Raw genomic sequence first — 17851 nt, forward strand, 5'->3', positions numbered from 1 at the left:
CCCACCCCCGGCCCCGGCAAGGAAGGACGAGCCGCGGGAGCGAGAACGGGTTTATTGGGAGGTCCGCCCGGCCGGCCCGGCGGAACACGCCCAGCGCCCGCCGCGGCCCGGGCAGCGCCGGGCGCTCTCGGCGCCAGTCGGAGGGGAGCGCGCTGGTCCGGGCGGTGCGGAGACGCGCCGSGGCCGCGGAGGAGGAGCGAAGGGCGGACCTCTCTAAAGAGGCATACAGAGTGCAGAACACCTACGAAAGCAGAGTTCAAAAAGGGTGGGGAAAAAAAAAAAGAAAAAATAATCCTTCAGTGAGAGCAGCCCTTCAGAAAGGCCCGCAGCAGACAAGCGCCTGCCTCTGCCCCGTGCTTCTCTTCCCCGTCCTTCTGCGGCACGGAAGCACTGAGGCTTTACACCACGCTTTTGGGGCTGATTTTCCAGAGTCTGTGTCACTAGCGCTCCTTGGGGAGGGGGTGAAGATCAGTCACAGGTAAACGTARCATTGCTGCTTTGGTGGCCTTGGCTTTCTTTAGGCCCTTAAGTTTCTCTGTGTCTTCTTCTGAAGACAGCAGCTGCTTTCCAGGTAGCAACAGCATGAGAGAGCAGAATCTCTTCTGGGAACATATCTTCAAGCTCTGTAGCTAACTCAGAGTCTTTTACATCAAGATAAGGAAGGAACGATTCCTTCAAGCTAGAAAATAAAGAGCAAAAATAGTATTAATAGATTGTATACAGCAAACTACAAACGCAATATTTTATATGTTAGAAATGCACCAACATTACATATACAGCGTTTTAACGTGCAACTTTTTTATGAGGAGGATTAAACAACACACTGAGATGTGTATAGAGATAAAAAGAACACAGAAGTCAGGATTAAATTGTTGGGACCAAGCTTATGTGTAGAAAGCTGTATGCTCATCTGAGTGACTGCAGAAATGCTTGTGTTCATCTTTAGCAGTCAAGATAATTCCAGCAGTGAGTTCCCCTTTAAAGATCCTTCCTCACCTGCCAGCACCAGGAAAGAGAATCCTCAGTAGAATGATATATTCCATCAGTGTTGCCAAAAAAGCTTGTATAAAATAAAGAGTCATCATATATGCTAGAAACAGATAGTGCTGCTTAGTACTAGGTACAAATTCTTAATATTTATGCTTGTGCTTTGTGTCCAGGAGGGCAGATGTTTGCCAAGGGAACTGTTCCCTTTGCATGCATTCTCAAAGAGGCAGAGAAGCTTAAGTTAGGAGCTACTGACTGTTAGGCAGTTTGGACTGCACAAGTCTATTACCTCCATGTGGGTTTGAGTTCATCCACAACTTTGACACGCCTCAGCTTCAGGATGATCATTTCATGGAGCTCCTGCAGGAAGGTGTCCAGCCTTGAGTGGACAAGGAAGGCGTTGAGGAGCTTGGCAAGCTCTGGACTAAGCTCAGCTTTGTAGACTGTGCTGATGTCTTCAAAAGGATCCTAAAGATGCAGTGAGAAAACACATGCACCACCTAAGCAACTTCATTTAGAAAAGAGGAAAGGCCTGTACAGACACAGTAGTTACCAGTGTTCTTACCCTTTTGAGGTGCAGAAGCTGCTCTGACTTGCGGGTAGAGAGAAGTTGCCATAAGGCTATGTTGTGCTTTAGGCAGCATCTGCTAAGGGCCTGAAAGAAAAATACACAAAAAGAGAAACTGCATGTGAGGGATTTATTTAGGAACCCATTCTTTCTCAACCACCATACCCATGTAGATCAGAACTGCAGCAGAGCACAGCCACAAAGACAGAGAGAATGAGAGCGCACGAGAGAGTGCCCACTTCGGTGAAAACCACATTAACAGGCAGGGTGACATAGCCAAAGCAAGATGGCACTCAGCAGCAGCAGTCAATCTTACTGTGAGAAATTAGCATAAACAAAAGCCCCATCCATCAGCAGAGAGCTTATCCAGCGTTTTCAATTTAAGTGTAAGAGTCTGTCTGCAACAGGCCTGTTTCTCCCTCTAACCCATTTTGCATCCAATATTCCATCTTTTCCGCCATCAGGAGAAGAAATGAGAAAGTGATAGCTATGTCATGTGTATTTGTCATCAGACAGTGCCTTTACCACCTCCCCTCCCGTATGTACAGAGCCGCTTTTCACACATCATTAGGAAGATAAACCTTCCTCTTTCACCACCTTTAAGAAGTAAAGGGACATTTTCATTCCCGCTCAACACCAGGCAGCCAGTGCCACTGAAAGCTGACTCATTACTGGAAGTTTCCTCCTGGCATCTTTTGCTCTTTTCTCAGTTTTAGCATTGCACTCAGTTATGTTGTCATCCCACTGAGGATTTTCTTTCCTGGTGCTAGCAAATGAGGAAGGATCTGTAAAGGGGAACTCAACCTGAGCATCCTGCACTTAACCTTTCTGTAGGAATTTGCAAGAACCTACTGAGCATCATGAGCTACATGGTGCTCCCACCTTGCAAACACTTGCTGCAGTCAAAGTGAAAATTGTTTTCTTCTCTGCTGTAAAGTACAGTGGAAAGGAAATTCTAATACATACTTTTTAAAACTAAACTTTTATTAGGCTTGGAGATCAGGCTGGTTGGATTTTGTATAAACCAGTACAGATTTTATCCCTTAAGAATAAAGAGATTTGCTTTCTGGACTCACCTTCAATACCTGAGGATTTGTTTGATCACCCATCTGCAGAATTTGTGTGATGTAGTCAGTCAGAAGCATTTCAGGATTCTCTCCAGCCATGGCAAGAAATCCCAACGTAATTTCAGTGACAGACAGAGCATCGCAGACATCACTATAGGACTGCAGTTCCCCACTGATTGTGTTTATCACAGAACTGGGAAGAGGGCTCTGAAAACCATGAAGTCAAAACAGTTGCCAGTATTAATTTAGATCCACTCCTTATTGCTACTCAAGTTGCTGAAGCCCTGGAAGTGGGCAGACCCCCAAATTTAGGAAGCCATAAATGCTTAAATGTATGTCCTTTCCTTTGCCAATCCTTACTGAGGAAAGAAGGCCACTTTGTATGTATTCAAGCCATGCAGGAAAACAAGCAGACAAGCCTTTATAACAGATGAACAAGCCAAGAGACACAAGGCAACCTTGACACTCCTTGAGATGTCAGGGGTCTCTTGCTTGTCCTGTTCCATTGCGGAAACCCACCTGATCCAGCTTATTCCTGATGTCATTAAACAGCTGTTCATAATTCCGATCATATCTGTACACAAGGGTAGGTATTCCCTGTCAGGAGAGAGGAATCTGGAATGAAATCCACATGTTGTAGAGCCTTGGTAACATTGCAAGGCCTGCTACAGTGCAAGCCTGGCTGCAGCAAACAATGCAGGGGCCCAACGTACGCCAAGAAGCTGACTGCAGAAAACACAGCTAGCTGTACTGTCCTACCTTTAGGGTGATTAATGGCTTCCCCTGCAGAAACTTGCTGATAACTTGCTGCTGGATTCTCTCCAGATCAAAGTCCTGCAGAGTCTCCCTTCCCTTCTCCATGCTGTACTGGCAGTTGGACAAAATCAGAGGAATGAGGTCCCTCTCAACCTCATAACTGATCAAGTGCAGGTCAGCCACCTCTGATGGACTGATCAAGTACCTACAGAAGAGGGGAAAAAAATTCTTCTTTTAGAGGGAGAAGCCTTTATGAAACAGGGAAAGCAGACTGTGTGGTAGCAGACAATACAACAAAACCAAAAAAAGGTCTAGCTGGCATAGCAACATACCTATCATCTTCCTTGATGTATTTGTTTACTGAGTAGATAAAATCATTGTGCAGACTAATGAGATAACTGGCTAAGGCTGTGGAGCAGAGGCCCAGTCCCTGTCGGCGTGGCAGAAGGACCTCAAGCTTGCTGTCCAGAGTCAGATCAACATCACAGTAGCCTTTAGGAAGCTTAATTTCTCCTGAAATAAAAAACAGAAAAGACTATTCTTCAGCCCATGACAAGCAGGCTCTCCTGACCTACAACAGATACAGCAGAAAGTATCCAACCTGAAAAGACAACTGAGCGCAGCTCTTTCTGTCACTTTAGTGCCAAAGGAAAAAAGTTCAAATGAGAAAACTACAAGAGGGAAACAAATTCTTCCATTTCCACCTAGACCTCTAACCTTTAAAGGCCAAGGTCAGTTTTGCTGATACCGCTCAGTGTTTCTGATGGGAGGAACTTGGACTGTCAAGGGTATCAGACAACTACTGTCTTAACAGCTGGCAACCTCTTGCCCTCACTCTCAGAAAAATGCTGGGAAARAAGTTTACTCACCGTTGGTATCCAGTGATCTTCTCAGCTTGTTCCAAACAGTCAGAAAAACATTTGCTCTCCTCTGTAAAAGGTTCCTCATCACATCTGGGGAATACCAGAAACAGGAATCCTTAAAACACCTTCTATTGCCAACACTCAAACCCCACAGTAGGGGAAGATTGTTCAAATGCACTACTGAGCTCTAGCTAACTGCTCAGAAAGATCAAAAGCATCTAAACGTATATTAAACGGTTTACTCAAGTTGGTGACATTAGAAAATTGTTCTGTTTATATTCCTCCACTATCATCTGCTATTGGCCCAGACTATAAGGCTGGATGGATTTTTGGTCTGAATCTGCATGTTCTTTAAGCACTATGCCTTATACAATTCAAGGAGTTGCCACAAAATGTCAGTTTGCTAATGAGTGGAAGGGACAAATACCTATTCTACATACTAGGCAGGTGCTAATCTAGGGCATAACTTAGAAATCCTTCATGTCCACTGTTGCATTCAGGATTTTAGGTTGCCTACCTCTGAGCCCAGTCCGCACCCCTTATGACCATTCTTCCTGTGTTTACATCCTCTTAAAACCAGTTGATGACTTTTTCAAGCATGACTCTGGGGTTAGGGTCCCCAATTAATTTGGGTAGAAGTTAAATGCAAAATATGAAGGCTTAAGCTTGCAAGTTTAAGAAAAGTTTTCTTTTTTACTTTCAGCTCCTGGACTATCCAAGGAAATCTATCTGAAGCACTTTTTGTTTTACTAATTTTGGATTGGCAGAGTCATCTCACCTGAGTGGGGTTCATTGAGGAAGTCTCTGATTGTGTAGTTCTTGACAACGGCGGTGTTCTGAAATCGCCTAACCAAGTCTCTCTGAAGAGCCAGAATGTCTGGTAAAGATTTAACTAATCTCAGTTCTGTTTCCTAGAAAGGGAAAGGGGACCTATGAATGAGATTGTCCTTGGACAAAACACATTGCATACTTTTATTGCACTGCTTTTGCTGGTGTAGCCAGCTTTTGGCTTATCCTCAGGTTTTTGTTGGATGTTGTACACTATCACTGGGCAAATACTCTTATGATGAATCTAGAATCAGTAAGGTTGGAAGGGACCTCTGGAGATCATCTAGTCCAACCCCTTTACTGCAGGCCAGCTGGGTGACCAAGCAGATTTCAACATAGTTTGGAAGTAGACTGGTGAGATTACATACTCATTTCTTTTGGAGAGTTAGAGAGATGCATGAAGACCTTCTGCAATAGTCTGCCACATTTTTAAGGAATATAGGTTAACACAGTCAGCCCTTTCATATGGGAAGAAGGGCTTCCCCTCATGGGCCTATGCTCTGAGAGAATCCAAGACAGCTAGATATGTCTGCTCTCCAAGGTACCACTACAGGTTAAGAGGACCTGAAATCATTTTCTAGGTTGTTATTACTCAAATAACAGTTCTCGGGGTTGTGACCAATGATCTGCAGAAACAGGAAGTGAAATCAAGACACTATCACTTTTTGAAAAGGGAATGAGGCACCTTGCACCTTAATCAGCTGATGACTAACCACTAACTAATTCAGATCCTTTATGCAGTATAACCCAGGCTCTTGGGTAATGCATTTTACCATTCAGTCTATATCCTGCCCTTGGACCTCTGAATACTAAACTGGACATGATCTTGAAACAAAGGTGAGGGACAGCTTGTGTGCTCTGCAGAGCAGTATTTTATAGAGAGATAAAAGCTGGCAGCAACCAAGAGTGAGCGTGAGAAACAAGTCTACTGATCTCACGATATCATTAAGAATGAGGTTGCTCTTTATTTGTTCTCTATTCCTCTGCTTTCGTAAGAGRCATGAGAGCTAACATCACAGTTTAATCTGGAACCAAAGGGAGGAGAGTTATGGAAGGAAAATTAGCTTCCAGTCCCTTGATAACTTCAACTCATAAACAAAAACCTGGTCTTACACTGTGATTTTGCTGTTTCAAAATGCTCGCAAAGCACATATTGATGCACTTCATCTTTTGACATGGAGCTGACAGGAGCTTCTTTCTCAAGATCAGTCATCACATAACTAAAAATACTCAAGAAGATGAGGATATAAAGCCAGTCACTGGCCATTTCCTTTTCTTATTGACAAGCATTTGCCAGGGTACTGATCTTTGAAATTTGTAGTCTCTCATCCCTGTATCACACTCACCTTCTGCAGAAACTTCCACAGGAGAGGAACAGCATCCTTGGCATTCTTTTGCTGGACTACATGACCCAGGTTCTCCACTGAAATCCTCTTTCGGCAGCTCCACATCTTGGAGTGGTGTATGTGACTGTCCTTTGGCAGTTTGGACAGGAAAGTGGTAGGGTCACCATATACTATTTTCACTATTGGATTGGAAGAAATTTTCTCATCCTCTTGAATTTGTTTATTTATCTCCAGAAGCTTTTTATCTAAATCCTGTATTAAAAATAAATTAATTAAAAAGTGAAATCATTAAAATTGGCGGCATCCTGCCATGTTGAACCTCCACTGAAGTATATTTCCCTGGCAGCTCAATGACTAATTGACACAGAAGTATGTCAAAGCAGAAGATTAACTCCCAAGCAAGGTTTGTTAAACACATACTGCAAGACAGCTATTTATACCATAAAGTTACTCTTTGTTCTCCAACTCACCCAACTCCCAGGTATTTTATTTTTTAAATAACAAACAAAAAAAGGCAGGTAGTATTCATTTTGAGCACAAAYGTGCTTACCTGACAAAAAGTTTCAGTTGAGCTATGATATTTCTGCTTTCTAGCTGTACAAAACCATTATAGCTCAGTCTAAATATCTGATTGCCACATTGCCACAGGTAGAAAAAAGTTAACCAAATAATTGATAGAATAAATTATGGCCCTGTACATAGCTTCCACATTTGATATCCTTCAGATGGAAGTGACTAGCTGACAACAAATGGAAGCTAGCCTGCAACTGTGTCATAGATGAACTGGATTTAGGAATAGTGGTGTAAACAGTTTGGCACAGGTATTACAGCAGGTTAGATTTGTAGTTAAGTGATCTTTGAACAGTTTGAATATTAAAGTTTTGTACAGCAGATTTCTCACCTTCAATTCAGGAAGAATAAATGTGTTTGCCACAATTTCTTCCCATTTGTTTCTTTTCTCTTTGGTGGAGAGTACATCATCAAATTGAATCAGCCCTGCAACAGGAATATTTATTAAGTATTACATTTGCAACACTTAAGAAAACTCAAACTCTCTAAGCTTCCAGGCATGACATTTTTGCAAGTTACTCTGATGAGCCAATAGCTAAATAAGTATCTCAGTCTACCTGCAGAGTAAACATCATCCAAAACAGCACACTGTGATCTCAATCTTTTTAGAAGCTTCAGTCCAGTCATTCATTTGCATGATATGGACTTTTATGCAAGTCATTGATAATCTCAGGAAAGTTAAACAGCTTGTCCAAGGTTAGATCATGATCAATGACAGACCAAAGGACAGAGYTTGGAGTACTGACTTGTATTGTCACACACTAAAAATGCAGCCATTACATATAAATCATCCCATGACACCACAGCTCATCAACTTGAACTTTAGGTGTAAACCATGCTCTGCCATCTCTCTTCTACCTAACAGCATCTTGAGAGTCATTTTGAAGGCAGTATATAGATGAGCACATAGCATGAGCTATTGTGCTTTGAATAGTGTGTGCTTCTGTGAGCTGAAAGCTCTTCAAAGTGTCATGAAGTTTTTTTTTTCAATAACTCCTTTTCAGAATTACATACTAAATCCTGAAAACCCCATATACTTGAGTAAAACAGAAGTAAACTACCARAATTTTTCTATCCCTATAAGAAACAAGCTATGAATTTCTGGATCTTCCTTATTAGCTCAGCTACTGCCTGTTGGAAATGATCTATTAGTAAAGTAACTAACTAACTGCTGCCCTTAAAATGCTATAATAGCTTGTAGATGGTTGGCAATTTTCCTTACACTGGCTTGGGTGCTGCTGGGGGTCCTTGAGGAGGCTGCCTAGGAGAAGATGAAGGGTGTTGATAGTCTCATCCACACTCTTCCCCAGAACTTTTGTTAGCTGTGCCAAGTCCTCCTGAATATGCTGTTGCAGGAAGCTTACTGAATTCTGCACTGGTGGCTTGATGATCCTTTCCAATGACTTAAAGAACAAAAGGCAAAAAATGAGCGTAGCCAGTAATGTCCAGTTCTAGCTGAATGCATGCAGCGCTACAGTCCTTCACCAGAAATTCTCAACTCTATCCTAAAGGATTCCTACTGCTTGAATATATAAAAAGGCAGGAATGTGTGCAGCAAAGCACCAATCATTTTATCACTATAGATGCACTTCGGCTCCCACCTCCACTATAGTGTGCTAAGATGGCCAATGAACTTCCTTAGTGAAGTGAAATTATGGCTCTGTCCAACCTCTTTTGAAGGACAAGAAGAAACTGAAATCCCTCCTGGACAAGACTAGAAGTTGATTTGAAAATCACTGCCCAAGTCACTAGGCAATGAGACACAAAAGGACCTGTACCATACAAAGGTTTTACTACATTTCATGTGGCCACTCAGAATAATTATGAAAGATACCTGAGGATCTTTTGTAGCTCCCAGCAACATTGTCAAATGTGTGAGCAAGCGTATGAGAAGGAAGACAACTGGAGACATGGCCCGATCAGACACTCCCATTATTTTTCTGTGTTGTGCTTCTCCAAGTATGTGGCCAGTTTGAGTTCTGTCTTCGTTATTCCTGTTGTAAGGTACATATTGTAATTTTGTTTTTGCCTTGACAGAAAATACAAGAGAAGTCTTTGATACCAATAATGTCTTTTTGTCCTGTAAGTTTTCTGAATGCCATAAAAGCTGACAAAAGTGCTATAGTAGAATAAGTGCTTCCTGTTAATTTTGTACACAAATAAGCCAATTCATTCCCTTATTTTTTGCAGGCCGATTACTCTTCCTTGGACATCTCTCCCTCACACATTTTCTGTGAAAGAGGCAGAGTCCAGCCCTGTGGGGCAAGATTAGCCACCTCCAAGCTGGAGGGATGAGAAGCCACTGCTGGAATTTGTAACCTTGATGTTTTTGCACAAGGACTGGAAGCACTAATCTGGGGAATCAAGGAAGGGAAAACACAAATCAACCTTACTGGGGCTTTGGTAGAAGGTCTTCAGTCATACTGGTCTGTCTAAGAAAATATAGCCTATTACTCTATGTCAGTATAGAATCACATCATCAGCCTAGATGAGCAAAGGGATGAAAAGCCTAAAACCAAGTTTGACAAGCCTTTATTTTAAGACAGCTTCTGAAAGTTCAGAGTTTTACCAGAACTCCTAATGCCAAGACTCTTCTCCTCAAGGGAATAGACAAAGCCTCAGGTTTCTAGAGGTATCCCTTGTGCCTTTCAGGTAACAGCATGAAGTAATACTTACCATGCTTCTAAAGCAAAAGATAAGTACTACACCATTTAGTGCTGAAAAGATTAATGAAGCAAAGCATACCGGAATTCTTGAAAGCCAGGCAGTGCTTTATGCTGTTGCCCTCCAACTAAGGCACCACAGTCAACACAGYGGCTCGTTTCCATCGGGCGACCACACTGGCAAAAGACAAATGAGAATACTGAATTCCAGACTAAGAGGAATTCTCTGGCCGAAAAACAGAATGGGACCAGATTCTGGAGCAGGGGAACTGCATATTCTGTTTCAGTCACAGGGAGGTACCTTACTCATGCAAGACCCTTTCTTCTACTCCCCTTTTCCTACTGCAAATTGTCACAACTAGATAGGGAATTTCTGTTTTTTAAAAAAGTAAAATAAAACCTGCTAGCTACGTCTATAACTGCAAAGCCTTTTACAGTTTCTAATTCCCAGCACAAAAATCCAAGCTATAACTGGTTAATTAAAAACGACAGTATACTGTGCAGAGGGCCTCTGTCTGCCTCATTTCCTAGATTTATGGTATAAGCTGCATTAGAGCTACTCTAAATGTTACATTGCAACAGCAAAATGATCAGTAATATATTTTAGAAAATGAACCACTATGCAATATAACATAAGAAAAATAAGAAAAATGTAGAAGTTTAACGTTGCAAACACCAGCTACTTCACCATTCTCAAATTCTTACCTCTCCTACAGTACAGGGGTGGCCATTCGGACACGCTATCAAAAGAGAAACAAATAGGATGGTATGGTAAGACAGACATTTATGAAGTCCCTGTTACTTCCTTTTATAAAGACCATCATCTTGGAGCAGTAAAAATATGCCTCAAGATCTAATGGAAAACACTGATGCTCCCAAAGCCCAGAGGAATCACTGGCCCACACAGGAACCAGAAGAAGTGTTCAGTTTTCAGAAAACTTTCATTTTCAGTTTCTCTTCTTGAGAAACAAGGAATAGAAACCCGCAAGATTTGGCTATCAAGTACCAAATGGGGTTGGTAAGCAAGAATGCTTCCTAGTTTACACTAAAATCCTAATGAAGGATTTCCTGGCCAGGAAAGTGGCAAAGTACTCTTCTACTCACATCTCTTTAACATAGCCAAAAGTGTCAAGACAGGTCCCTTGCAGTCTTGAACTCTGTGAACAGCTATAAGCTGAAGGCTAAACAGAGCTTGATGAACTTCGATGCAGTATCCACATAACAAAGCATAGCTATAGATCTTAATTACAAACCATAATTCATGCTAAGAAGAAGAAAGTATCTGACCTCACATGTGGAACAGTTTCATTCAAAAACAAGGATTTTCTTTCCATTTCTGCCAGAGATAGTCCAGAGTACTTACCATACCAGTGCAGAGTGCTCATTCCTTCCCATGTTTTTGCCTGAGCCATTATATCTTCAGGCATTGTAGGCAGAAAAGAGTGCTAAGGAGAAAAAAATGGTGACAAGTGATTACATAAATCAGTTATTTATTGTAGCAGTTGTTCAATGGTTCCTCACGATGGTGAGTAAGAGATTTCTGAAAGCAGAAGTAATGCAGAGGGAAGAATGTGATGTACTTTTTCAAATTCTGCCTGTGAAAAGCTACTCTTTAAAAAGCTGTCAGCACTGTGAAGATTTGCACAGGTGCTCTGTGGACTTCCTGAATGGATTCCTATCAGAGTGGCATCACATACCCTGGCATACACCTTGACAGCCAGGAAAAAAATAGAGCAGCAGATCCCTCCATCCTCAGTGCAGGGCTCCGTAAGGTATTATCCTCTAGAGCATACAGGTCTCCACAGTATGACCTGCCAACTGCTTTCAGACTTGCTCATTCAAATTTCAGTATCAGTAATATCACTCAAAAGAGTACCAGTCCAGAGCCTGTCACTGTGCTAATTAATCTCAACCATGCGGAAATAATCATCCAACAGTAATTCACAGACAAAACAAAGTAGATCTATTTTGGTGTTAAGAAAGTTTAGGTTCTAGAGGATCCAGCAGACACATGAAAGAAGCAATATGCTGAACCACCATCTGAGTTAAAGTCTCCTTACCATCATGATGTGCGGACAGAACGCCAGATTTCTCAGGGGCTGCAGGATGGGGTTCTGCCCACACAGCAAGACAGCTGCGGTATGAACCACCATTTCAATCAATGCTCCATCCTGGCTGAAGCTTTGAGGCTTCACTGTCAGAGACGGTAATGTGTTCTTCACAAGAGATGTTGCAAACTGCTTCAGGTTTGGAGAATTCAGGACTTGGGAGTTCTGAATGAACTCAGTCATAGCATCACTTTGCTGAAAACACATATTTGAAAGAAATAAAACCAGAATGAGATTGACAACCAAATTAAAGAGGAATAACACCTATTTCCCCTGCTGTGTCATCCCCTGCACTGAAAACTATCTTCAAGTCTGCCCAGATCAGGATAAAACTATATTTAAGACAAAAGAACAAAAGGTTTTTCCACCAGTAATATAAATCTCGCTCATCCTTACAAATAAAGCATGTTTGTCACGAGCCTCCTTAGTGAAGTATCTTACCTGCTGYGTGGGGTGAAGATTTGAGTCACTGACTCCATACACTGCAGTTACTTCTCTGAAAATAGCCAGGAGTAGATGGACAGACCTTACAGGTGGGGAGCTGCTATGTGCCTGGAAAAGAAAAACTGATGATGCAGTAGAGAAGAGGCTACAATTGGCATAGCTCAGCTTTCACAAGGCTTCATTCAGCTGGTTCCTGGACACATATGCTTCAGCAGGTCCACAGTAAAGTTCTACCTGCTCATGAAGGGAATAGTGCAAAAATGGCTGTTCAAGCCACAAATAAATGGTTTATCTGACAGTCCACAAGCTGATTGTGTTTATGTCAGAAATCGCTGAAGTATTTTATAGTTATCATTGCACAGAAATTAGCTGGTTGATTTTGCATGGTAAGGCACAAGGCTAGGCAGATATGGGCAGACAGGGAGGGGGCATAAACCTGCTCTGAAAATCTGCCTACTCTCCAGTCCAGTTGGCTACAAGGTGTCTGTAATGCTTACTCTAAAACCAATTGCTACTGCAATATGTTAAAAGGGGGGAGAAGCAAGGATGAGGCAGCTGATAGAAATAACTTGTGTTACATATGCTGGAGCATAGGTGACAAAAGCAAACATTTGTGTCTCAGCAAAGACAAGTCACAGTAATTTTCAAGCAAAGGCAACCCAACCCAGGCATCTCCATTAGAAAGATAACATTGCCAACAGGAACACACAAAGCTTAAATGCTGATGCTCCAGAGGATTTTGGTGACGAGAAACTGCAGGTAAGAGACGACTGTGCCCTACCTTCTCTGCCTTTAGAAGATCCTCCATCTTAAACTCAATCATTGCTTTCCCCACGACATCACGCATGACTCTGTAGTTCTTGCCACACGCCAGGTATCGATCGATCTGATTAGACTGGTTATGTCGCATCTATGAAGGGAAAAGCCCATGGTGAGCACTGCATGGATGTTAGACAGCAGACAAGGAGGAAGCTGTTCTTAGAAGTGATTCTGCTTGCAAAGAGATGTGCCATTTCAGCCTTCACTAAAAGGCAGCAGGCAGGCCTGGCAGCCCAAATGGCTTCACACTGCCATAACAAAGTCCATTCAGTAGAGAGCAAGGGTAAGTCATCATCACAATCACTCCTACTACAGTGAGCCCCCAGGGCTACGCAACATTAGAAACACTCAAAAGCAGCACAGACTGAAGACTGATAGGAGAACAGAGCCATCTCCAAGGAAAAGAAAAAAAAAAGAATGAAAAAGAAAGAGGAAAAAAAGAAAGCCACCACCCATTTCTTTTCTTTACCTGTTGCAGAATTTCCACTGGGAATACCCAGTTAAACTGTGCCTCCATGACAAGCTTTTGAGCAAATTCCATCCCATACTGATTAGCAATTTTCCGGACTAGGTAAACACGATGCCAGTCATTCTTAGTGAGGCTACAGAATGTCCTCACATTTGCCAGATAATGCTGCTTCTCCTTTAGGTAGTCTTGCTCTGGAGGAAGAAAAGCAAAATAAGTGTTCATCTTCTGCTGCTAGAACTGGCCATCGCAACAAGCTCTTTTTTCTTATACTGACTGAACATGCAGGAGAACTTGAGAGCTCTCCCTTCTCAGAAAACTGGAATCTTCCTGTAGCCCAATTTTAGACAACGACACATTTATGAGACTGATAACACTTTCAAAATACCCTAGATTACGTGGAAACCTACTATTGATTTCTGATGGGACTCCCAAGGTATATTTGAAATTAGTACTTTTTTACGTCAGAAATCTCTGAAGTATTTTATAGTTATCATTGCACAGAAATTAGCTRGTTGATTTTGCATGGTAAGGCACAAGGCAAGAGTTCCTTCTCAGAGCTCTTCCATCTTGCTCAATATTGGCTTTCCATTGTCTCCTCAACAGCCAACGTGGTGTAGCCCCCCCACTAAGAACAGTATCCCCAGAGACATTTAGCTAGCCCGATGTTCTCACTGCAAGTGCTGGACACTGCAATTATTTGGAATTCATTAGAATACCGTACTTTGATGCTTCACAGATTGTGTAAATATCTTTGAGGCTCTTCTCCAGACATTGTTCTCCCTTATTGGGTCAGCGATTGATCTCAGCACTTCATTTACTTATTTTCTGGAAGTATCTTTCTCCTTTTTAGCTGCCCAGAACTCTTACATGTATAGAACAAAGAGCCTTACAGCAGTCATGTATCTGAAGCTTCACTTACGCTTTATTCATTTAAGTTAATTTAGTCTGTCATAAGGAAAGTTTCATTACTAGTGCCTGGAGGATAAAATAAATCTCCTTCCAAAAGCAGAACTGCTACATAATTATACCCCAGCAATTACTAGCACAGTCTTGCTACTATGTATGGAGCACTTCTACTAATACATGGTAAAGAGGACAAATACTGACTGATGCTCGTAGGGAAAGGAAAAGAGCCAATAAGCTTTTCCTTGGCCATGCATCAACACAAGTTCCAGAACAGCAACAGATCCATTGACTGTGTCTAGCCCTTTTCCCATGGTCACTTTACTCCACATACAGCATTTCAAGCATTTCATAGAGCAATAATTAGACCTACCTGTGGGCCCATGCAAGTCAAAAAGCAGCTCTGCAGCTATATCCAGGTACAGCCGAACCTTGGCTACTGCTTCCAGATATTCAACAGATGATTCCTGTGGAGTTTCTTGGTTGTTCTTTGGGACATAGTTCTCTGGAAAGCTTCTGTCTCTCAGCAGATAGTTTGTATGCTCATATCCAAAGCTGCCTTCAGACTTTTCACACATAGAATCCTAAAGATGGGTGAGGATACTGTATGAATGCCAAAACTACTTAAATCAGATATCCTATGCATTTATACTGCATATCCCAAGTGCAGTCTCACTGCAATAGGCACATTAAACTTTCATGTCTCTCATCGCACACTCCACTCCAATACTGTTAGCTCCTTCCTTTGATTCTCCCAGGTCCCTATCTTCATCTCTGTCATGCTCCCTAACACCTTCTTGGGCAATATGCCCAAGCTCTCTCCCATATTCCCTAAGCATATAGCTGAGCAAGAGATTTATGAGCATGCTGACTGGCCAAACACATGCTGAAACACACACAGCATACTTCAAGATGCAAAGCTCTACCTGTTTTTCTCGTAGCAAGAACACAAATTTGGATCTTTCTTATCTACAAAGCCATATCTTAATGAAAACTAGAGGAAATGAAACCTCTACCCTGCTGTCAAGTTTGTTTGAAATTAAAGTGTTAAAAACTATGYAAGGGGAGGAAAGGGGACAACTCTGCACAACCACCTAAAGTCTTGCAAACAAAGTACCAGTTTTCCACAGCTACAGTTAGAAACCYCATTGCTTGCTGCACTCTAAACTGCTGGAGTTTGGGTCTTGTCTGGCCTCACCTAATTATTCTTAGGCATCTGTACAAACAATTTGAAACAAAGGAAAGAAACAAGAAAGAAGAATTTATGTAATGTTGCAAACACAAGCCTTATCTGGGGAAAGCAAGACTAGCTACTTAGAGAGCAGTTTTGAACAAATGATAAAATTGCAGAAGAATTTCTATTCCTGACTCTCTTCTGTAACAGTTTCCTTGCCCAGTACTTCCCTACTCTGCTGTCTTACCTCCAAGCAGTTGACAAAAAGCAAGTAGAATTCTTTTTTGTCATCTTTCTCCAGGATTTGGCTCTGCTCTACCCGCAACAGGTAATCTTGAACATCATTTTTCACTTCATTGAAGCTACAGGAGAGAGAAATGTCCCTTTAACACAGCTGCAGTGCTGTGACTACTACTTGTGTCCTAAATCATGATCTAACTATGACTTATGTCCATGAGACAGATAGGGGCACTCTGGATCCATCTGGAAGATGGAAAAGCAACCATGCAGCTTCTGCCTGTTGCCATCTAGCTTCATACTTGCATCCAAGATAGGCTTTCACCATCAACAGTGAGAAATGAGCATTTCTAGGACATAAGTCATCTGACCTATTTTAGGCATTTGAATTAGGAAATAATCGCACGTCAGGGTCAGTGCAGAAGAAGAGGCATTTCTGAACAGAGGCTAGAGGAACTTGCACAAATGGAGAGGACTATGTACACATACAGATGATCCTGTTCCGATTATATATCTGTGGATCAGGAATATTGCTTTGTTGCTCTAGAATGTGTCAGCCGGTCAGCTATTTTCTCTAGGTTTCCCAAGCCATCCATGGTTAGGTTCTTTAAGTTTCCCAGCCCAGGTTTAGGTTAAGAATACCTAGGTAAACCTTGGTAGAGACTAATCAGATACTTCACACAAGCTACATGCAAGCCAGCCAAGCTGCTTGACCTACATGAAGACAGAGGATGAATTTCACCTATAAAGATTCAGTTTTAGTGAATAACATGGAAGTGAGGAGAACAACTAGGATGGTCATGAAAACTAAACCAAACTACACCCCACAGTGTAACATACAGTCCTCTATCAACTGTCTTATTGTGCTTACCTGTACTTCAAGAGGAGTTTCAGCATTACTGAGCGTATGATGGGAGTTTTATCCACCTCATCATTAAAAGGGGACAAAAATTTTGTGTAGACAGCAGCTTGATCTGCAGAGTTAAAGAAAAGACAGGATTAGCAGGCAAGAGAAACTGGCAAGAGAATTGATTCCATGAGGTTTAGTGTCAGGATGAAGGGTGCTCACCTGAACCTTTCTCAAGGCCCTTGTGAACAAATAGCAGATTAAGCAGCTCTTGTATCACTGCTGCCTCAGGGGGTTCGTTGTCCTTGAAACACATGGTAGTGACTATATCTATGAAGAAATTATTGCATCTCTGCCGGAACAGGGCATTTTTTGCTATGGCAGTACTAGGAAAAGGGTGAAAAGCATTAGCACAAAAGATATTGAAACACAGAACCAGGTAAGTAACAGATGAATCARATCACATGCAGGCAAAATCACCAGCAAAGTGAGATTCCATTCCAGCTTTCCACAAGCCCTGATTTATGCAATGCTTCAACAGTATTGTCTGCAAAGGCTGTATCACACCGCCATTTGTGATCTYAGCTATCACTGTCAGCGGATACCTTTACTGTAAGTTTCTTGCTAAGCTATTACAAAGCAATCCAAGGTGACAARCAGTTCTGTTACCTGATTAAACCATTAACAGGGTTTTATATGAATACAGTCTTACAGGGGCTAAGGCAACTTCCTCTCTTCTTTTGAAACAATAAGCAGAAGACGGACAGGACCTGTTCCAGCCCCATAAACAGATTAGCAGAGCTTCTTCCACCTGTTCTGCTTGTGCTGATAACTTCAGAGGAGTGAATCAGAATTTCCTAACTCAACTAGCCCTATTGTCCACTAGTGCAACAATTCCCTTTGGGCAGGAAGGAATACCTGAGTTCCTTGGAGACAGTAAAATCAACATCCTCAATGGCAACTTTACAGAATGGACAATGCATCTGTGCTGGTATTAGCCATGTCTGAATGCACTTCAGGCAGAAAACATGGTAGCAAGGAAGGCATACTGGATCCTTGGGCTCTCCCAGGCAGATTGGACATGGCCTCACACCATATCTGTAATTCAGGAATGGCAATGAACACAATTGTTTCAATGTTGTCTTACTAAAAGCCTTTAAAGATGTTCATCTGCAGTTAGACTAAGAGGAGATAGTGTCAGA

General features: G+C 42.0%; 2 protein-coding genes across 2 annotated transcripts in view; both read right to left on the bottom strand.

Moving 5' to 3' along the window:
- The window catches only part of ENDOV (endonuclease V), a 16772-nt gene extending 16281 nt beyond the window's left edge, over positions 1-491 (bottom strand). The window contains exons 1-2 of the mRNA XM_085311901.1: positions 477-491; positions 6-241 (exon numbers count right to left, since the gene is read on the bottom strand). Of these exons, the coding sequence (XP_085168027.1) occupies positions 6-241; positions 477-491 (251 nt within the window). The remainder of the gene's footprint in view (positions 1-5; positions 242-476) is intronic.
- Positions 37-17851, bottom strand: part of RNF213 (ring finger protein 213) — a 54444-nt gene continuing 36629 nt past the window's right edge. Inside the window, exons 43-67 of the mRNA XM_085311917.1 lie at positions 17568-17747; positions 16872-17035; positions 16674-16776; positions 15813-15927; positions 14765-14975; positions 13489-13679; positions 12982-13110; positions 12198-12308; positions 11709-11951; positions 11012-11093; positions 10354-10388; positions 9731-9825; positions 8820-8979; positions 8208-8388; positions 7317-7411; positions 6416-6667; positions 5020-5152; positions 4248-4331; positions 3711-3891; positions 3382-3583; positions 3142-3219; positions 2632-2829; positions 1553-1642; positions 1277-1455; positions 37-679 (exon numbers count right to left, since the gene is read on the bottom strand). Of these exons, the coding sequence (XP_085168043.1) occupies positions 526-679; positions 1277-1455; positions 1553-1642; positions 2632-2829; positions 3142-3219; positions 3382-3583; positions 3711-3891; positions 4248-4331; positions 5020-5152; positions 6416-6667; positions 7317-7411; positions 8208-8388; positions 8820-8979; positions 9731-9825; positions 10354-10388; positions 11012-11093; positions 11709-11951; positions 12198-12308; positions 12982-13110; positions 13489-13679; positions 14765-14975; positions 15813-15927; positions 16674-16776; positions 16872-17035; positions 17568-17747 (3646 nt within the window). The 3' untranslated portion in view covers positions 37-525. The remainder of the gene's footprint in view (positions 680-1276; positions 1456-1552; positions 1643-2631; positions 2830-3141; positions 3220-3381; positions 3584-3710; positions 3892-4247; positions 4332-5019; positions 5153-6415; positions 6668-7316; positions 7412-8207; positions 8389-8819; positions 8980-9730; positions 9826-10353; positions 10389-11011; positions 11094-11708; positions 11952-12197; positions 12309-12981; positions 13111-13488; positions 13680-14764; positions 14976-15812; positions 15928-16673; positions 16777-16871; positions 17036-17567; positions 17748-17851) is intronic.

The sequence above is a fragment of the Rhea americana genome, unplaced genomic scaffold (assembly GCF_003343005.1).
Source record: "Rhea americana isolate MKP2758 unplaced genomic scaffold, rheAme1 scaffold_351, whole genome shotgun sequence".
Taxonomy (NCBI): Eukaryota; Metazoa; Chordata; class Aves; order Rheiformes; family Rheidae; genus Rhea; species Rhea americana.